Source organism: Emys orbicularis, chromosome 2 (genome assembly GCF_028017835.1).
Source record: "Emys orbicularis isolate rEmyOrb1 chromosome 2, rEmyOrb1.hap1, whole genome shotgun sequence".
In the NCBI taxonomy this organism is placed as follows: domain Eukaryota; kingdom Metazoa; phylum Chordata; order Testudines; family Emydidae; genus Emys; species Emys orbicularis.
Genome location: NC_088684.1, coordinates 176,413,094 through 176,432,822, shown reverse-complemented (window position 1 = coordinate 176,432,822; position 19,729 = coordinate 176,413,094). Strand labels below are relative to the sequence as shown.

Sequence of the window (19,729 nt, the reverse complement as noted above, 5' to 3'; positions counted from 1 at the left end):
TCTGAAGTAGACAGAGCTCTTCTCTGTGCAAGACATTTTTGCTTCAGGGTGACAGAAGTATCCTTGTAAGGCAAGCTGATCCATGGGTTAGGACTCATTCCAGGAATGACTGGTCTTTTTCTTGTGATTTTTTTTTTAAATTTAAGAAGTGGTACTATGATTAAGTGTTAGACCTCCAAACCTGTAAATATGGAAGGTGAAGATGCCAAAATTGTCTTAACTAGGGCTAAAAGTCCTTTATCAGAAGGAATCTGACCAGTCTCTACTGGTCTCTTGAGCCTGAAAAGTAAGGGAGGCATAGGCTACATGTAATTTGGGAGAGGGTCCTTATTCCAATCATTCCAAATGATTAGAGAATGCATCAGATTTTATGTTCAGCGAATTTTCCTAAACCCTGATCTCCATGTCAGCTTCAGCCATTTTATGTTGATAATTTAGAAAGCAGGGAGGAAAACCTTGTAAAAATTATTTTAACTACACAAAACTGAATTAAAATTGAACTGATTAAAGGGAAATGCTCAAGCACAATATATTAAAAAGTAAAAGATAAAAAGTAGCTTTGATCTACTGTACAGCAGCAGTTCAAAGATCCATTGGCAGACAGAAAACAAAGGAACTGAGTTGGGACATTATGCCTCTAACAATTCTACTTTTAGCATGAGGTTTATGGCCTCAAGTAGCCTGATTGCTTTATATTGGTTCTGGAATTTACAGAACATGCAATTCCAAGAATGTATTGCAGAAGTACAGCGTTAGTGTCGAGACCAAAATCTCTATATAAACAGTCGTGAGGAAATAGTGCTATACTAAACTCCTGTGAACTTTATGGGCTCAATCCATTAGTCCCAATCTTCCTTAGGAAGAGTTAATAGGAATCTGAGTGAACAAAGGAGACATGAAAAAATTAGGATGTTTTTGTGATAGGTTTGTTTTTACTAATGGACAATTTATTTTTTCTGAATTACATAAATTAGTAAAACGTTCAACGAATTAATCTGACTTGATATTCAGAGCATATTACCTGAGAATTATGTTAGGTAAAATACCTTTTTATAGGGTTTTTTTAATCTTGCAAAATCATTGAAATAATCCTCTACAGTGACACAGATTGTGTCCACAGCATTAGATCCAGTCAGCCACTTCTTTGTCATCAGCTCATTGAGATGTGGCTGAAAAAACAACGAAAATTAATCAGAAAAATTTCTGAAGGGTGCCTATCCCCTCATTTCCAACAGATCTTAAAATTAAGTTCAGAACAACAACAACAAGTAAAGTTGATTCCACAAATGTAGACCATTTGTAAGTCTTTCATATGAAATAAGTAACTACATATGCAAATAGGTCAGACTGGTAGTAAAAAAAGGATAGTATTGCAATATTAGCATACAAAAACTAAAGTAAGCAGCCAACTATTGACTCTAGTATTTGCTTTGTGTTAATTCATGGACAGTTTAAGGGTGTTTACTATGGATAAGGTAACAATTATATCCTGTCTAAATAAACTCAGAAGTGAAAAGACCAAAATGTTTATTAGCCCAAGATAAAAGGTACTTATGTAACAGTTGTAATTGTTCTTATACTGAAATATTATCTGTCCTCTCCCGAATGAGCTATGATTGGCTACTACAAATTCCTCCTCTGATTGGCTACTGCCCCCAGAACTCCACAAGTCCACACCAAAACTGGTGGCCTAAAAGTCTGATTCTCTCCCCACTACCTCTACCCACTTACTTTATTTGCCTCTTAAGTCTTAATTCCTCATTTCCCTCTCTAAGAATAATTCTTTATAAAATATTGTATTTTATATCTTATATGAACAATGTGAGTGTTCGCACAGGGAGTTAAGAAGTCGAGGCAAGGGGCATATCTGGGGAATTCTAAGGACAATCACTAGAGTGGGAAGATTTTGTTCCTAATTCCCATATACTTCATGATAAATAAGTAACTGGAGCTGAGCAGCTCCTAAGGTTCATAAGAAAAAAGTTTTCTGTGAACCTTCCATGGTGCATGGATATGGCTTGTAGTCACTTACAGAATATGGAATTCAAAAGTGCTATTGCTAGTTTGTTGCAAAGCAACAGAGCTACTAAGCCCTAGAGGAGTCGACTCCTTTTTATTCTTCCCCACTTTTTTCTTTAAAAAAAACCAAACCCACATTCCAAGGGAAATGCCATACAAGAAACCATGTTAAAGTTGCATGTTTCAGAACCAAAAAGTTAGGAAATGCCACAGTTAAGGTTGTAGGCACAACCTTAACTCTTCCCCCTTCAACATGTGCTCGATACACTCTCATTACGTGATCTTAAGTTATTTCCCAAATAATGCAATATATTAGCCTTTGTTTTTCCTACAACTTTGGATACTCAAATGTTACATCAGCACAATATACTTATATATGCTAGACACACACTGCCTGCTCAAATCATTCGTGTGAAGTGTACACAAGTCTATTATTACACAACATACTACATATATTACCCTGCATTAGCAAGTTTGTTGACATATTGCTATTATGCAATACAAAACCCACCTAACTAGCAGCCAAGATAGCTTCTTAATTAACGTCCTTATTCTTGAATTTCATAATAAAAAAGGCTCTTTTTGGAGTAAAAATAAGTTCCAACCTCTAAATCCATGAAGACTTCATCTAGCAGGCTAGAGCATCCTTCCTTGGCAATGGTGTCTAAAATTACATCCATGTTTGCATGGCTGCTTGACATTCCCTCTTCCATTTCATTTTTCAAATATTTCCTTTTCAAACGGATTATAGATTCTCTGCGATAAACAAGAACATTTTTCAGCATCCAGTCTGACATGTATGTACTAGTACGCACTGTTATTAATTGTTATTAAATTGTGTTTGTGAGGGCATGTGTATGCATGAATGACACATTGGGTGGTGTTGGTTTGGGAGGATGAATGGCCTTTGTAGCCTGCCCTGTAGGTCTTTATTCCAGCACCGGGCTACGTCGCTTTAATTACTACCTTAGGGTGCCGCTAAGCATGTGTGACTACTTTTCTACAGCTATAGAGGTCTGGAGGGCCAAAGGAATGGATGTGAGGGTTTGAGTCCCTCAATCTCTGAAGTAATGGGCAGGTGAGATACCAGGGAAGAAAAAACATGGTATTGGCACCAATGTTTAGATACTCAATCTCTTTTGCATTATTTTGGCCTACAGTCAGGTCTCAAGAAGCTGGGATGTCAGAAGAGATTCCAGTCTTAGATGTATGCTGTTAAATGCAAGATTGGTGGTTAAAATGTCAACTCTTCATGATTTAATTAAGGAGGAGGGCTCCTCTTCTGTGTATATTACTGAAATCTCATTATAGCTGGACTCATTTGGGAACAGTTGGTACTGGGCTGGTATTTAGTACAGCATGAACAAAAGGGGGATTGATAGGGAGGGAACATAATTCTTTTTGCATCCACTCTGAAAAGTTGACGGTCTCCTACCCCAAAACTGAACTGAATAAAGGGTATTCATCTTTAATCGTTGACGCAAGTCCCAGGCTGGAGTTAAGTTGTAACTTCCCTCTTGTACTTCAAAATCCCTGTGTGATCTAATAAAATTCTTCACTATAGCAATTTGGAAGAAGCAAGGCTGATAGTGCTCAGGGACTGAAAAAATCCATGAAGAATTCTTAGAATCATCTCAGGTTTTCATGGCACTGACCATCATAGGCCCATTACAGATGGTTACGGGCTCCATTCACATAGTTGATCACACTTTTGATATAATATTTGGGCCAAAACTGGAGGTTAGAAAGTTGGAAATTAGGCCCTCCTCATGACCATTATCTTCTACATTTTGAGATTGGGGCACCCCTATCCTGTCAGAACAAGGGATATGATTTGATTGTCTTCAAAATGTAATGAATCCACAGTACTACCAAAAAATCATGAGGGATTATATTGGTCCTCTTCCAGATCAACCTATTAAGCATTTGGTAAGATTTTATAATAAAAAAAGTATCCTCAATCGTTACAGTGGTCTCTACACACCCATTTCTCCAGCTTTGCCTACACAGGCCACAGTGGTTTACAGATGAGTTATGACATATCAAGTGTAAGGCAGAAGCCATGGGCTAAAGCGAATTGATAAAGATTTCTTTAAATTCTCATGCCATGACTCTGAGAGAGGAAAAAAAAAAAAAAAGAAGTTATTTTTCTTCCAAAGCTCTGCAAAGTCTTAATTGGTGGTTTTATTTTAAGTGGTGGACAGCTTGATTAGCCTGAGCTGCTTTTGCTCAGTGGCCAATTTCAGTGTCACCTTAAATGGATTGAGACCTGCCTTTTTCCCTCTGCAGTCAGTTGAGACACTTGAGCTGAAGTCCCCTTGGTATAAAAAAGAAGGAACAGCTGGAAGGACATTCGCCAAGAGGGGCCCTCAATTTAGGTTTCTTATATGCATTATAAATTGAGATAAATAAATAAATATTGATTATTTTTTTACAATACTGTATAAATGTGCAAACTTACTTAAAGGTCTGACAGTTGTTGATTACGGCAATCATATATTGAACATAGCACTGAGGATGCTGACGATTTTTTAGGTGCTCCTCTTTATATAATTGGGCTTCTTCTTTGTACCTGTAGCAAACCCAAAGAGCTATTAAATAGATGAAAAGCTACACAATTCTAAGCCAAATGCCCACTGACAGCCTGAAGAACATTTACAAAAATGTGTTTTGTGGAAAGCTGATTGGTCACATAGTATTGGATCTCCTCTTTGTTTCCACGTGATTCTACTGGTCTCTAGGATTTCCATTGCAAGACTTTAAAAATCAGCTGAGTGCAAGAAGGATGTGCCTGCCTAGCTGCCTCTATTTGGAACCATCGCTTTACTGCAGAAGATATAGAGTCAGGAGCTGATCTCAAGAACTTGACCACCAGTGGGACTGGAGCTGCCAGTCACCAACAGGACAAAATTTCCAGGGGGAGCGGAGAAGGAAAAAAGGCAGCAAGGTACCATGTTCAGTGGGAAAAGGACCAGGTGGCATATCTGGGAGAGGACAGGGATCAGGCAATAGGGAAGCATGTACAAGGAAGCAAAGGTAGGAGTATGGGACAGCGAGAGAGGGAGGACTAAGAGACTCCAGAGTATCCGCCCCCCCCCCCTTTTTTTTTTACCTTGTCAGGAATGAATTCATTTGTTGAAGACAGAGAAGCAGTACCTTCGTTTTCAAATCTTCACTTATCTGAGCAGCTACCTGAAGATTCTGCTCAAACATCTAAAATGAGAAATAGCTTAGTTATCAAGATAGACCAATAGCTGGAATAGCAACACAAACATGGCAGGATTCCCTACAAAATGCTATTTGGAGATTTAAACTAGTGCGAGATCCCCTGCATTTTTTTAAATTAAATCCATACACTCTCTCCTGCTAATCCACAGAATAGCAACTGCCATGAATTTAATAGGTGACTTCTTGCCAGGCATCCACAAATGTCCGATTTTTAAAAAATGGTACTGAGAGTCAGTCAGATATTTTTCATGTAAGGAAGCATCACTCTGGATTCCCCCATCTCCAAATCAATGATTTGCTCTTCATGGTGGACCAATGTCTTTAAGTCAGCTCCTGCAGCATTTCTACCTATTCCTACATATGCAAGAGATAACTTGGCATCAGAAGAATGCTCATAATTGGGCACAAGATGCTCTAAAAATTGTGGGGGGATGAATGGGAAGGGAATGGGAGAAGACATACAGATGAAAAAAAGAAGGGAAATAAATGAGAACTTGAGAGGATATGCAAGCTACCTTTATGCTGGCAAGTTTCTGAAAGTCTTTCATTGTTGCATTAGTAGTGAAGCTACTCCACCGATGTGGTCAATGATTGTTGTGCTAGTGTAGATCAGTCACCAGCATTTTAACTATTTGTCATTTAGCCTTGTTCAGAACCCATAACCAGAACTGGTGCTAGTACAAGTGTGGATAAATTTGATGAAAATCTTAGTGTGGATGAGGTCATGGAGACAAGGTGGGGGAACATGTGAGAGACTGGGAAAAGAAACTCATCTGTTCACTTAAGATATTTGCCAACTACTTTTAAAGGTAACCTGCAAAATTAAAAAAATGGTTTTGTGACTTTACTTTTTATGATTTATAAAGAATGTTTGAAAGGCTCCCCCACACACAAAAAAGGGAGGTTGCTCTACTTTTTTAACCTTAGAAGTATCAGGAACGTCAAGACCTGTCTTCCCTATTTTTGCTGAAGGACTTCTTTCATGATTCACATGTGGATGGGTGGGAGCTCTTAACTGAAGTAGCATTTAAATGGTGAGGGTTTTGGATCCTTCACAGAGAGAGCTTTTCTCCCAAGTGTTTTAGGGCCGATCTAAATTAGGAAATTTGCATTAGTGTAGCTATCCTGGTGTAAACCTCTAATACTGATGCACTGTACCAGTATGATTACTCCAGTAGCTTCCTGAAGTCAGTTACATGGGTAGTTTTGCATTAGTGTAGAGAATCCACATTAGGAGTTTAAACAGAAGTAGATATATGAGTAGTTACTTCAGTGCAAATTTCTCTAATATAAACAGGCTCTTAGTTAAACAGGTGTTAGCATAAAAATGCCAACAAAAATGCCCAAATGAACAGTTTTAAACTGGCTGAATAAGAATAATTTCCCTTTTCATTCAGGTTTCACATCCTTCATATCACTGATGTCATGAACCTACTAGATTGCCAGTCAGTCGTACTCTTCCACAATTGACAAAATCTGACTTTCTAATGTAAAAAAAAAAACCAAACAAGCAGTGAAAAAAACCCCAAAAAAACAGCAACTTTTTTTTGGGGGGGGCAAAGGGGAGAAGAGGGAGACATGTCCTGACCTTTAAAAAAAGGAATACAAACACACATACACACAAGTACAGAAAAGCCACAAACCCATTTACCCCTTTTTTAGGTCACCTTTAAGCTTGTAGAATGCAAGAATGGCACAATCTCTTCAACATTCCATTTCATTCTTACACTTACATAACATTCCTTAGGTGTTTCATAGATTCCAATTTAACAAAAATTCAAGGCAAAAGTAGGAAAGATGGATGTTCCTACTCAGTATTGTCTATGGGTAAGAAACAAAGCTTCAGTCAGTTTTTAAACATTCCTTCCCTTCCTATAATGATGCTGTACAGAAAAGGAGGTAGGTAGCATGCAAAATACTATCAGTACGGCAGAAAAAAGAAGAAAATCATGAACGATTCACTGATGTTTCTGGATATTCTTACATCTTTTATGAGAGAACCATGAAAGTGTTACAAATATTCTTAACGTTCACTCTTCCAGCTCAAGAGGCTGCCACTCTTCTAGGTAAGCATCTCATAATGAGAAAATGAAACCAATTCTATCTATATTGATACAAAGAATCTGCATTTCAAGAGCTTCCCGGTTTTCTTGTTTTTCCACCTGCCCCATTTTTCTATTTTTCTTTTTCAGAATTTTTTTTTAAATTAACTCATACCTGAAAAACAATAGCTGCGAGTGTAGTCTGATAGTACCCATCTTGATCTGCTTCTGGCTCAGTTTCTTTTATCCAGTCTTTTTTATCTGTCTCCAGTGCTTTTCGTAGCCAACCAATGATGTTGGACTGCAATAAATAAAATTAGATTAAAAAGAAACAGGAAAAAGCAAAGACAAAATTACTTGGAATCAAAATAGGAAAAAACCCACTATGGCCTTCAGACAAATATCCCTTTTCATAATTAAAGGTATTTTAACCAATAAGGAAAATCAGTTTTCACTCACTCTCATGGCTACTGTTACAACCATCACTGCAGTATTGAGGTGCCATATACAAAATTGAGATTCACACTGATTATGTACAAAAAGGTCAATACCACTTCAGATTACAATCTCACAAGATTCCAACTAAACTAAATCAAGTTTGGCCAGTATTTGGATGGGAGATCTCCAAAATTCAATAAGAAATAGAACATTATATATAAGAGCTAACACTTAACAAGTTTTGGAAGAAACATTAAACCTCATGCTTCAGCTCTTAAACCAATTTCTAGCTGAAGGATTAGGAAGAGACAATGTGGAGACAGACTATCCCACATCTGCCTAAGACTACTTTCATGTTCCTCTGGAGCATCTGGCACTGGCCACTGTCAAAAACAAGATATTGAACTAGATGGACCATCGGTCTGACCCAATATAGCAATTCCTAAGTTCTAAAGAAAACTCAAATGCTGCAGAAAACAATCAATGTCACTCTTCCATTTGAGTAAATACTGAATGAATTCCAAAGAATGATGTTAAGAACAGCTGGCTTTTGGATGAGATGTAAAACCACGGTTCTGATTGCTTGTGGCCATTAAAGATCCCATGGACATTTCTGGAAGAGGAGACGGTGTTCAAAATTGGCATTTAGTAAGGACTGTCTTTGCAGTCTACCTAAATATTGCCTATGTTTTTCAAAGGGAAAATGATAATGTCTTTTACTGTCTGCTCTAAATTGTTTCGTCCTGTCCCAAATTATTTTGATGCATGTTGAACTAAGAAAAAAATCAACCCCATAGAACTAGGCCTGGGGTTCCTATCAATGCAAAGCACTAAACAAAAATGTATTAGCATGACCTGCAGCCACTTCATAGTAAACATGAACTATGGGGTGCTAAAGGATAGAGAGGGCATTCAGGATGCAAAGCCTCACCAATGAGATTATGGTGAAATAGATGCAATTGGACGATTAGGGTAAATTTTTACCCAGTAATTAAGTTTCTCCAGGTCAGTAGTTATAACTCCTAGCAGCAGATAGGAAATCATAAAGCTCTGAACTTTTCCCTATGTAGAAGAGCAGGCTGACTCAATGCACTCATACACTGAATGTACTCAGATGAAATGACTATCATCTAAATAGGGGTGATCAAAATTTCACACCCAAAAATTTATTTTGACAAAAATGGCCTTTTTTCCCCAAAATGAAGCTTTTGCAAAGGTCAACTTCTTTGAAGTTTTTCACAAAAAAATGAAACTTTTTAAAATTGAAATTTGTTAAAATCATGTTCAAAACAATTACAGGACATTTTCATTTACTGAAGGTGTATGTTTTTGTAAAGAAAAGCCTTCAATTACTAATTCAAACACAATTTCAATAAAAATCTCAAACTTTCATCAAAAATGGAAAATTGGTCCATTTTTAATCCTATGAAAAACTTTCAAAATTCCCCACAAACTATTTTTTTAACCTGTTCTACACCTAAATATTTTTCAAGTGGCAGCCACTTGGACCCAAGGCAGATATTTTGGCTGTTAACACGCCCATCCTGAAAGAAGGCAAAACGTTTCCTAGCTTTGTGCCACACTCCGAAATCTCCCAGATTTGGAAGGTGGATAAGTAAAATAGGTAGACCTTAGATAGTCCTGAGGTATCATGGAAACCATCTGCTCATTAAAAGCCTTTTTCTATCATGTCTGCTCAAGAGTCATGCTGAGACACAAAGTGGATGAGGTATATCTTTTCCTGGCCCAATAAAAGATTACCTCACCCACCTTGTCTTTCTAATATCCTGGGAGCAACATGGCTACAACTACACTGCATACAAGAGTCAAGCTGACAGACATGCAAGAAGATCAGGGTGTTTGTGAAGAAAGAGCCCACGGCTGAAAAGACTGTATGCCAAGTTTTGATATAGTTACAGTACCAGAATTTAGTGGTCTGTAAGTGTATATAATTAGGGCTGTCAAACGATTAAAAAAATAATCACAATTAATCGATAGATTAAAAATAGTCATGATTAATTGCTGTTTTAATCGCACCGTTAAACAATAATAGAATACCAATTTAAATTTATTATAAATATTTTTGGATATTTTTCTACATTTTCAAATATATTGATTTCAATTACAACACAGAATACAAGTGTACAGTGCTCACTTTATATTATTTTTTATTGCAAAGATTTGCTCTGTAAAAAAGATAAACAAAAGAAATAGTATTTTTACTCACCTCATACAAGTACTTGCAGTGCAATCTCTTTATCATGAAAGTGCAACAAATGTAGAATTTTTTTTTTTTTTTTTTTTTTTTTTAAACATAACTGCATTCAAACCATAATACTTTAGAGCCTACAAGTCAAAGCACGAAGGGGCATGCGACTGGTTAGCTTATCTGGCACATAAATACCTTGCAACACCGGCTACAACAGTGCCATGCAAATGGCTGTTCTCACTTTCAGGTGACATTGTAAATAAGAAGCGGGCAGCATTATCTCCCGTAAATTTAAACAAACTTGTTAGTCTTAGTGATTGGCTGAACAAGAAGTAGGACTGAGTGGACTTGTATGAGGTGAACTGAAAAATACTATTTCTTTTAAGCATAAGCTTTCGTGGGCCACAGCCCACTTCTTCGGATGCATAGAATGGAACATATATTGAGGAGATATATATATATACACATACAGAGAGCATGAAAAGGTGGGAGTTTTTTTTCCTCTTACTTAATTGGCCTCTCAGAGTTGGTAGACAACTCCCACCTTTTCATGCTCTCTGTATGTGTATATATATCTCCTCAATATATGTTCCATTCTATGCATCCGAAGAAGTGGGCTGTAGCCCACGAAAGCTTATGCTCAAATAAATTTGTTAGTCTCTAAGGTGCCACAAGTACTCCTGTTCTTTTTGCAGATACAGACTAACACGGCTGCTACTCTGAAAACTATTTCTTTTGTTCATCTTTTTCTACAGTGCAAATATTTGTAATAAAAAAATAATAAAGTGAGCACTTTACACTTTGTATTGTCTTGTAATTGAAATCAACGTATTTGAAAATGAAGAAAAACATCCAAAAATATTTAGAATACCAATTTAAGTTGGTATTCTATTATTGTTTAACAGTGTGATTAAAATGGCGACTAATTGCAGCTATTTTTTAAAATCTAATTACCCGTATATACTCGATCATAAGCAGGTTCGTTTATAAGCCGACCCCCCCCCCAAGATGCATAAGTAAAAATGGAAAATTTTTATAACCCATACATAAGCCGACCCTATAATTCAGGGGTCAGCAAACTTTGGCTCCCGGGCCATCAGGATAAGCCACTGGTGGGTTGAGATGGTTTGTTTACCTCGAGCGTCCGCAGGCACAGAGGTAAACCTAAGTAAACAAAGTGTCCCGGCGCGCCAGCTGCTTACCCTGACAGGCCGGGACAGCAACTGGGAGTCAGGGGAGTAACCCCTGTGACCACCCCTCCACACTCTCCCCATCCCATCCCATCCCTTCCCACCTGGGGAGGGCCAGGGGAGGATGTCTCTGACCTGGCTGGAGTTGCTCTGGCAGGCTGGGCAGCACGGCTGCAGCCTGCTCCAGCGGCCCAGACCAGGCAGCGCGGCCGCAGCATGTTCCAGCGGCACGGCCGCAGCGTGCTCCGGTGGCACGGTCACAGCCTGCTCTGGAGGGCGGGGCCAAGCAGCACGGCTGCAGCCTGCCAGCCCCAGAGCTGCAGCTGCTTCGGAGGCTGGGAGGAGAGCAGCGTGGCCAGAAGTGGAGAGACTCTGGCCCCGCCTCTTCCCTTCTGGCTGTGCTGCCTCTCCTTGCTCCCTCTGTTGGGGGGAGGGGCTGTGTCCCACCTCTCCCTCTCTATACCCGTTCATAAGCCGACCCCCGTCTCTGGTGCTTCCCTTTTTTTACTAAAAAAAATTCGGCTTATGAATGAGCATATACGGTAATTTGTTTTGTGTTAATTGCATGTATTAACTGCAATTAACTGACAGCCCTCTATATGTAATCTAACCATTTATGTGAATTTAGGAGTCGCTAAATTACAAAACACCACAGTGGCCACTTCTCATGGCTAATAACTTCTATAAAGCATAAATAATCCTTTGTGTTTTATTGAAATGTAGCCATGAAATCATTTGATTAACTGTTCAAAGCCAAATTCTCATGTATATGAAGTTCATTACACCCAATTAAAGTTTAAGAAAAAGTCACAAGTTTTTCCTCTGATGAAACAGCATTTTAAGAATTTAGGTACAAACACAAGGTGTCTTATTTTTATTTGAAGGAGTCCAGAAGTTTACTGTTACTTACAGTAAGTGTCGACATGTACTTGCTAAGAAGCTGGTCTATCACATTTTGTGAAATTAAAGGATTTAGAGAATTTACATCCACTTCTGGGGCCAGTTCGGAATTTCCCATCATCTCTGTACTGAAATGAAAAAATAAAACAAAACCATAAATTGCAAATGAAGAAAGAAAAGAAGTTATAGAAATTTGCAACCTTTCTGATACGACTTCAACAGATGATTTTTCATTATTTACAAGTCTCTGAAAATTCTTAAACAATCCAGGAAATAAATTAATTGAAAGTACAAAGAATCCTCAAAACTAGAACTACTATTTGGCTAACCAAAAATACTTAAAGTACTAATTCATTTACGTACATATATTTTTAATATAGAAATGTTATCCCTATATCCATTTCTAAATTATTTTTTATCTAGAACTTTGAATGATTGCTCATTAATAACTTCACTTTATACATAAAAAAACCAAGTTGTTGTGCTGACTATGGACTTCTGACACAGACACTGTAGACACAGAACATATACATTATAAAATTGGGGGGGGGGGGTATTAGTGTAAACAATTAAACATAATCAGAGCTTTAAGTACAGAAGCCTATCATCAGAAAGGGGAGTCAATAATGATCAACGTATCCACAGTCAATAATACCGATCATCCCATAGTTTCTTTTAAGCAGCCATACAATAACACCATAGTTCTTTAAAAGTATACAATAAATATAAAAGAGGAGACAGTATATATACACACATTGTTACAGAACTAGAAATATAGCTCAAATGTTCAGTACAATAGTGGTACTATATGCTGTAGTCATGATGAAGAGGTCACCTTTTTTGTAGGAGGAAGAAAGTAGGGCAACCCTAATGTTTATGCAATTTAGCAAGGGCAAAAACAAAAATTAAACTCATCTGAATTTAAAATATTACTATAAAGATATTAAAGCAAGAAGACAAAACTGTGTGTGTGCACACATGACTAAAGCCACAACCCCACCAAAGCATAAGATAGTAGCAACAGCCCTTCATCTTCCAAACCCCAAAATGGAGTTATCCAAGCAAAGCACACTTTCATAATTGTTTTATTACAATTATGAAATGGTTCCAATATTTGGAAAAACTTTTTACAGTGTTTTGTAAATTGTAAATGAAAAAAATTATTTAATCAAAATTAAGGAAATAAAAATTCCTAAAATGCAAACATAAATGAGAGTAATATATATATATTTTAATATAATCTTAAAATCTATTTTTTATTATTTCTACTTCACTTTTCTGAAGATAGCCACCAATCCTCCTCTTTCCAGTTCCACCTCACTGGTCTTCTAGTTCACATATATCCAACACTGAGCCAGGAGGAGCCTTTCTTCATTAACAATGTCCATTTTACAGAGCATGACATCACCAAGATCATTTACAAATTTGAAGTGATATACCGAAACACTAGAGATCACTTTGCTCGCTACTGAAATGCAGCCATCTCTGAGGTGAAACACTTCTGCTCCAACAGCACTCTGCAACAGCTCAGAGAACGGAAGTGAAAAACTTTTTTATGCAATTGAAACTGTAGGGACTAATTTACATGGGCAAAGTATAATTACTAAAGAGGGAGATTGGCCAGGATACATACATTCTATCCCTGCTCTTAAACACGCTAGTGACCAGGACTTTAATTTTAGGTTTCATCCAAAAACATGGCACTTCAAGAAACAGAATGCTTCATAGCACCATTCTAAGGAATTGGCTCAATATTAACTCAGAGGGAAGAGTGCCAACTACCAAATCACCACTATCACTTCCATTAGCTCCTAGATATGTCTTAGGTCTGGTTTACACCTAAAACTTAGACCAGCCAAGCCATGTCACTTGGGGGTGTGCAAAATTCACAGACGCGATAAATTGACCCCGAGTGCTCTCCCATTCACTCCTGTACTCCACCGCCGTGAGAGGCAGGCAGAGTCGACGGGGGAGCGGCAGCAGTCGACTCACCGCAGTGAAGACACCGCGGTGAGTAGGTCTAAGTACGTCGACTTCATCTACGTTAGTCACGTAGCTGAAGTTGCGTAACTTAGATCGACACCCCGCCCCCCCACCCCAAGTGTAGATCAGGCCTAAGGGTATACACTACAGCAGTGTAGCTGAAGCACTGCAGCTGTGCCACTGTAGTGCTTGTAGTGTAGACTAGGGATGTAAAATGTTAACCGATAAGCATCAGTCTTATTGGTAAGGTATTCTGGTTAACATTTAAACTCTGCTGCGGGACTCAGCTCCCACCCCGTTCCCAGGATCCCAGCCCCCCCACCATGGGTCCTGGCCCCTGGCACCTCCCGTCTTGGGTCCCAGAGGTCGGCAGCTGGGACCCTGGGTGCGCAGGGGCAGCAGCGTTTAACCAGTAACATTTTAATAGTTTAAACGTTTACTTTTTAAAAACATTATTTACATCCCTAGTGTAGACGCATCTTAACAGTACAGCTAAAAAACTACTCACCAATGATAAATTGGAAATTTTCCATGCCAAGTGCTTAGGCCATCAATTTCTGCAGAAAAGCATCCCTTCAGGGCAGGAATTGTCTCTTTTCTGCTTGTGTGCATTATCCAGTCCCAACTGAGATCTTTGGGTGCTACTATAATACATTTAAAAACGTTCCTAGCCTTTACTGTTGCAAAAATAACATTCCAAATGTAAACTATGCAGTGACGTCTTCCTGAGCATGTAGGCAGTTTGCCTGAGGTATTTTTAAGAAGCTTAACATCTTGGTATCTAAGCACTAATCCAGTGCCTCTGCTGCTGCCCGGAGGTTTCTGTGACACTACGATTGAAACGTGACCGTTTAGATCATTAATATTGCCAATGTTAGACAACTGCAACAAATACTTTACAAATTATGTCATGTAAGGTACCAATGGAAAAGTCACAATCAAATATGATTATCCTGTTTGTATGTAAGTATCATCTCTGTATCTAAAGTTATGAATATTGATTATGTACTGGTATTTCAAATGTATTTGCTCCTGGGGTAACACCCACAAGGTAATTTACATCCAGTCTGGCCAGCGCATTGTGAATGAACTATTCAAGTTGATGGACCAATTAAAGAACACAATAGGCCATAGAAGAAGCTTGTCCCTGCCCAGTGAGCCTTCCTGTGGACATTTTAGCCAGAGTACAGGTAATGGCTGCTCCTATGAGTCATCAATTTATGCAAGGGCATGTGACTAACTCATATGACCCTGGACTCCATCTTGTGCTTGTAATTTTCCACAAACTAAGACTGAGAGCATCCCCTCCACATGGGTGAAGATATAAAAGATCCTGGAAGCATCTCCATTTTGCCTCTTTCATGCTTTGATCTGTGGATTTACAATAAAAGGAGCATTCCAATCAATGGACTGAGAACCTTCCAATCTTTTGGAAGTTACCAGAGACTTTACAAGCCAGCAGTTTATTCCATCACTGCTTCAAGCCTGATACATGCACTCATTGCAAAGTTTCAAAGTAGCAGCCGTGTTAGTCTGTATCGCAAAAAGAACAGGAGTACTTGTGGCACCTTAGAGACTAACAAATTTACTTATGCTGAAATAAATTTGTTAGTCTCTAAGGTGCCACAAGTACTCCTGTTCTTTTTACTCATTGCAAAGTTATTGTATTTGTTTTCCTCGACCATTTGAACTCTCTCCTCTTTCTTTTCTCTTATAAATAAACCTATAGATATTAGATACTTAAAGGATTGGCAACAGCATGATTATTGGGTAAGATCTGAGTTATTTATTGACCTGCCTATGTGGCTATTTCTTGGGATTAGAAAAACCCTTTTTTGGATGAAATTGGTTTTAAATAACCACTCACCATAAAGTCTAGTGGATGCATGGTGAAACAAGGGCTGGGATACCTAAGGAGACTGCATTTCTGACTTCTTGTTAACCTGCGTGGCGAGACAGACGTTTACTTTTGTTACCGGCCTGGTATATCTTATGGAAGAATAACTACCAGTTTTGGGGTGGGTCTGCCCCATTTCTCAGCAGTTTGTCCTGAATCTGGTATTCTCAGCTGTGACCCACTGAGGCACAGTGACAGTTTCCCAAGTACTCCCAGCAGTGGAGTAAAACTCACAAGACTTGTCAGTTTCACAGCTGCAATTTGGAATCCTGAATTCAATTCTGTTTGCTGCAGCTCACTGGGTGTTATTCATGGGAGAAGATGACCCAAAAAACAGACTGGTAGAGGGGTGTTTGTTTATTTAGGTTATTCTGTGGCACTATCACAGTAGTTCCTGAATACTTCTAGCCTCAGGGAACCCACATCATCTTTATTTTACAGATGAGGAACTGAGGAACAGAGAAATTAAGTGACTCACCCAAGGTCAAACAAAGCAAACCTATGGCAGAACTAATAATAGAGCCCACACCTTCTATGTCCTAGTCCTTAACCAAAAGATCATTCTTCCTCTTCACAAGACTCCTCTCTTTCCCCTTGCAGCACGCAGGAGATTAGAAGGAGGGTGCATGTTAATACTTCCCCACCCTCACCAGTCACAAGGCTCTTAGGTGGGCGAGAGTCAATACCATCCATTTATGCCATCACCAGGTACCTCTACTGTAACATGGGCAAAGATATAGGGGCGATGGATATCACCCAGTTCGGAATCTGATTTTACCAACAGTTGTGTCTGAAGGTAGCTGGGCTTCTGAGCCTGGTATTGCCCCTAGATCTCACTGCCGACTCCCTTCCCTTCATTTTTAACGTCAACAGCTTATTAGTAAGTATGTGCTAAAACACAAATTTGGATTTAGGCCATGACTCTAATGCAGTCATGTAAAGTATCTCTAGGGCACTTTCTATATAGCAGTGTGTTTAGCTGTATAAAGAAATAGCACCAGGACTCCAAGGATCTCAACTCCTTAAAAGATAGTTGTAAAAGACAGCCAATCTATCAGAATTAAATATTTATTTGAGAGGAAGCGATTTAAGCCTTTTAATTCACTCCAAACCTCACTTAATTTCTCCACTACTCAGCTATTAGACATAGATTCAACTCAAAGACAGCTTCTGAGCCAAGTTTTGGGAAAGCAAAATAAAACTTGACTATTTTAGAATTCCTTTTTTCCAAATTTCATGAGCACCATATATGACCTTTCTGAGATCTGTAAATGCATCTTCAGTGGAGAAAAATTTCCCATTTCTAACCATGATCACTGGCAGCTAATGTTGAAATCGGTTGCATTTATTTTTAAGTTATGACCAAGTTGCCTAGAGCACGCACGGGCGCCCTCTTTAGCATTTCTTTACATTCAAATAAACCACTAGAGTAGACAGGAAGCAGGGCATTAATTTAGAAACTTTTTCTAGTTAGGAAGAGTATGAATATCTCCTGCTCATCCTTGTTGGTTTATTTCCTTTGTTTTTTGTTGCTTATTGTTTTTGTTTGTTTGTTTATAAGGCAGACTGAAAGTACAGATTTCCAGACTCAAGATGCATCCTGGAGCTGGTCACAAAAAATTCTGCAGTGTGATTATGTTTCATGCCTATTCATTGTCAAATATTACTCAGTACCTAACAGGTTTATACCAGACTCAGCTAATCAAAGAAAATTATAACAAAACCAAGCAACCAGCTATAAAGAAAAGTGTGTACAATTCAAGTCAATGCCAGCCATTGAGAAGAGTTAAGTAAACAAGAATGGTATTTACGCGCCATGAGGCAGGAACCACAAAACATGTATAAACCTAACAACTGCCTGAAGGCTTTTTTTTAATCAACTAAATGAGCAAGGAATCAATAACCCCAATCCTACATTAGCAAGACAGTTTTGCCTTTCAAGCTATTGTTCCCAATTACTTTGTATGAATAAGACTTTAAAAAAAAAAAAATCACAAATATGTGTTTGATGCTGTCCTAACATTAATCACACCACATAAAAGAAAACCAGAAAAAGAATTTCACAGTACCATAGGAGACAACTCCTGGGCAGAAATTCAAGACACCACATTCTCCCCATCATGGAAAAAGTTTCAGTGGAAAGTTATATTCTTTTCTACACTGCAGTAATCACCAACTGAAACTTGAACAGCCAGAACCCTTGCTGAATGTGGATGTAGAAAGTAGGTAACCTAAAACATTTCCTGGGACTGTCACCATGCCCAAAATTTTGGTCACAAATACATGTAGAAGTTTACAGAAAATTAAAAGTAAACTTGGATGTGAACACAGTCCACTGAACTCTGGAAAATACTCAACTAAATCTGCAAAGATTTTTTCAGATTAACAGGTGCAAGCAAATGCATCAAAATGCTAAACTTACAAGAAATGAGATAGCAAACAGATCACAACCAAAGCCATTTTAAGAAGCATTAGGGTTTAGCCAGAGAGCTACTTCTAATGTACAACAAAGAAATGCAACAGTAACCTTGAATTAAGATTACACTGCTTTCTGTTTAGAAAGATGTCCCTTTCTCTATGTCTTAAATATGTATACACACACACAAAAACACGCATCCCCAAAATCTAGATGCCTAGCTAGGTATAACAATTCTGCACAAAACATGATACAAGCCCTACAAAAAGTACGTATGGGTCTATCCGCGTATAATAATATTTCACCACATATCTGCACCCTTATCGGTATATACAATCCAATTAAAAAATATTTTACATATATATTTATTTGAAACTATCCCTAATAAAACAGTTTAAAATAAATAAGTTGCCTTTACCTTTTATATGTATTTAAAACCCAAGTTAAAAGGCTTACAATCTCATTTGCTTCCAGATCTTCTGAAGCGAGATCCTGCATGCGTGTGGACAAAGCCTGGTGGTACATGCTCAATAATTTTTTGAAAATGTCATAATGTGGGGGAAAACATTGAACCATTAGATTTTTGGCCACCAGCAGATCATCAAGGACATATTTGCGTATGATTTCCAGATGGCGCACAAGCCACATTTTGTCAGATTCTCTAGTATCTGCTTGAGTGCCTTCAATCCTGGTAGTTACAGTTCTGTCCAAAATATTGAACATTTTTTCTTTCCACTTCTTTGGCCTGCCAGGAGGAATGAACCCAGTTTGTTTTTTCCGGTCTAGCATGCGCCTGTCTATTTTCTCTTCCCTCTCAATTATCCTGACAACAGAGACAAGCAAGGTTGGGTCTCGACGAACAGTAACTAGAGATCTTTGAACCACCATCCAGAGTTGTTTGGCAAGCTCCTCAGAGAGTTTTTGCATATCCCCAAAGTACACATGGATGAGATTCATGTCATGGGTGTTCTTGCTATCCATACGATACTGCTCATACATCAGATCATCACGAGAACACTCTAAGTCCATCAGCTTTCGATGGGCTTGCAGAAGTTCCCCTTGCTCAGTCAAATCCTGAGTCTCCCTAACGATCTCTGGCACTGAAAAATAAAGACAAAAAGGAAAAACTAGTAATATGACACTATTAGGATACAAAAAGAAATGTTACAAAACTATAAATGTATCAAGAGAGACTGTAAAACAAGAGTAGAAAATTTATGAGTTCTATTTGCTAGTCTGGTTCCCCCTAAGTCAGTGGTTCTCAAACTTTTGTTCTGGTGACCCCTTTCACATAGCAAGCCTCTGAGTGCGACCCCCCCCTTATCAATTAAAAACATGTTTTTATATATTTAACACCATTATAAATGCTGGAGGCAAAGCAGGATTTGAGGTGGAGGCTGACAGCTC

The 19,729-nt window shown here is 38.3% G+C and overlaps 1 protein-coding gene across 1 annotated transcript in view; it reads right to left on the bottom strand.

Annotated features, from left to right (window-relative positions):
* The window catches only part of EXOC3 (exocyst complex component 3), a 35,699-nt gene that overhangs the window by 4,725 nt on the left and 11,245 nt on the right, over positions 1–19,729 (bottom strand). The window contains exons 4-10 of the mRNA XM_065398936.1: positions 18,741–19,422; positions 12,037–12,154; positions 7,465–7,590; positions 5,132–5,232; positions 4,481–4,591; positions 2,625–2,775; positions 1,047–1,169 (exon numbers count right to left, since the gene is read on the bottom strand). Coding sequence (XP_065255008.1) covers positions 1,047–1,169; positions 2,625–2,775; positions 4,481–4,591; positions 5,132–5,232; positions 7,465–7,590; positions 12,037–12,154; positions 18,741–19,422 — 1,412 coding nt within the window. The remainder of the gene's footprint in view (positions 1–1,046; positions 1,170–2,624; positions 2,776–4,480; positions 4,592–5,131; positions 5,233–7,464; positions 7,591–12,036; positions 12,155–18,740; positions 19,423–19,729) is intronic.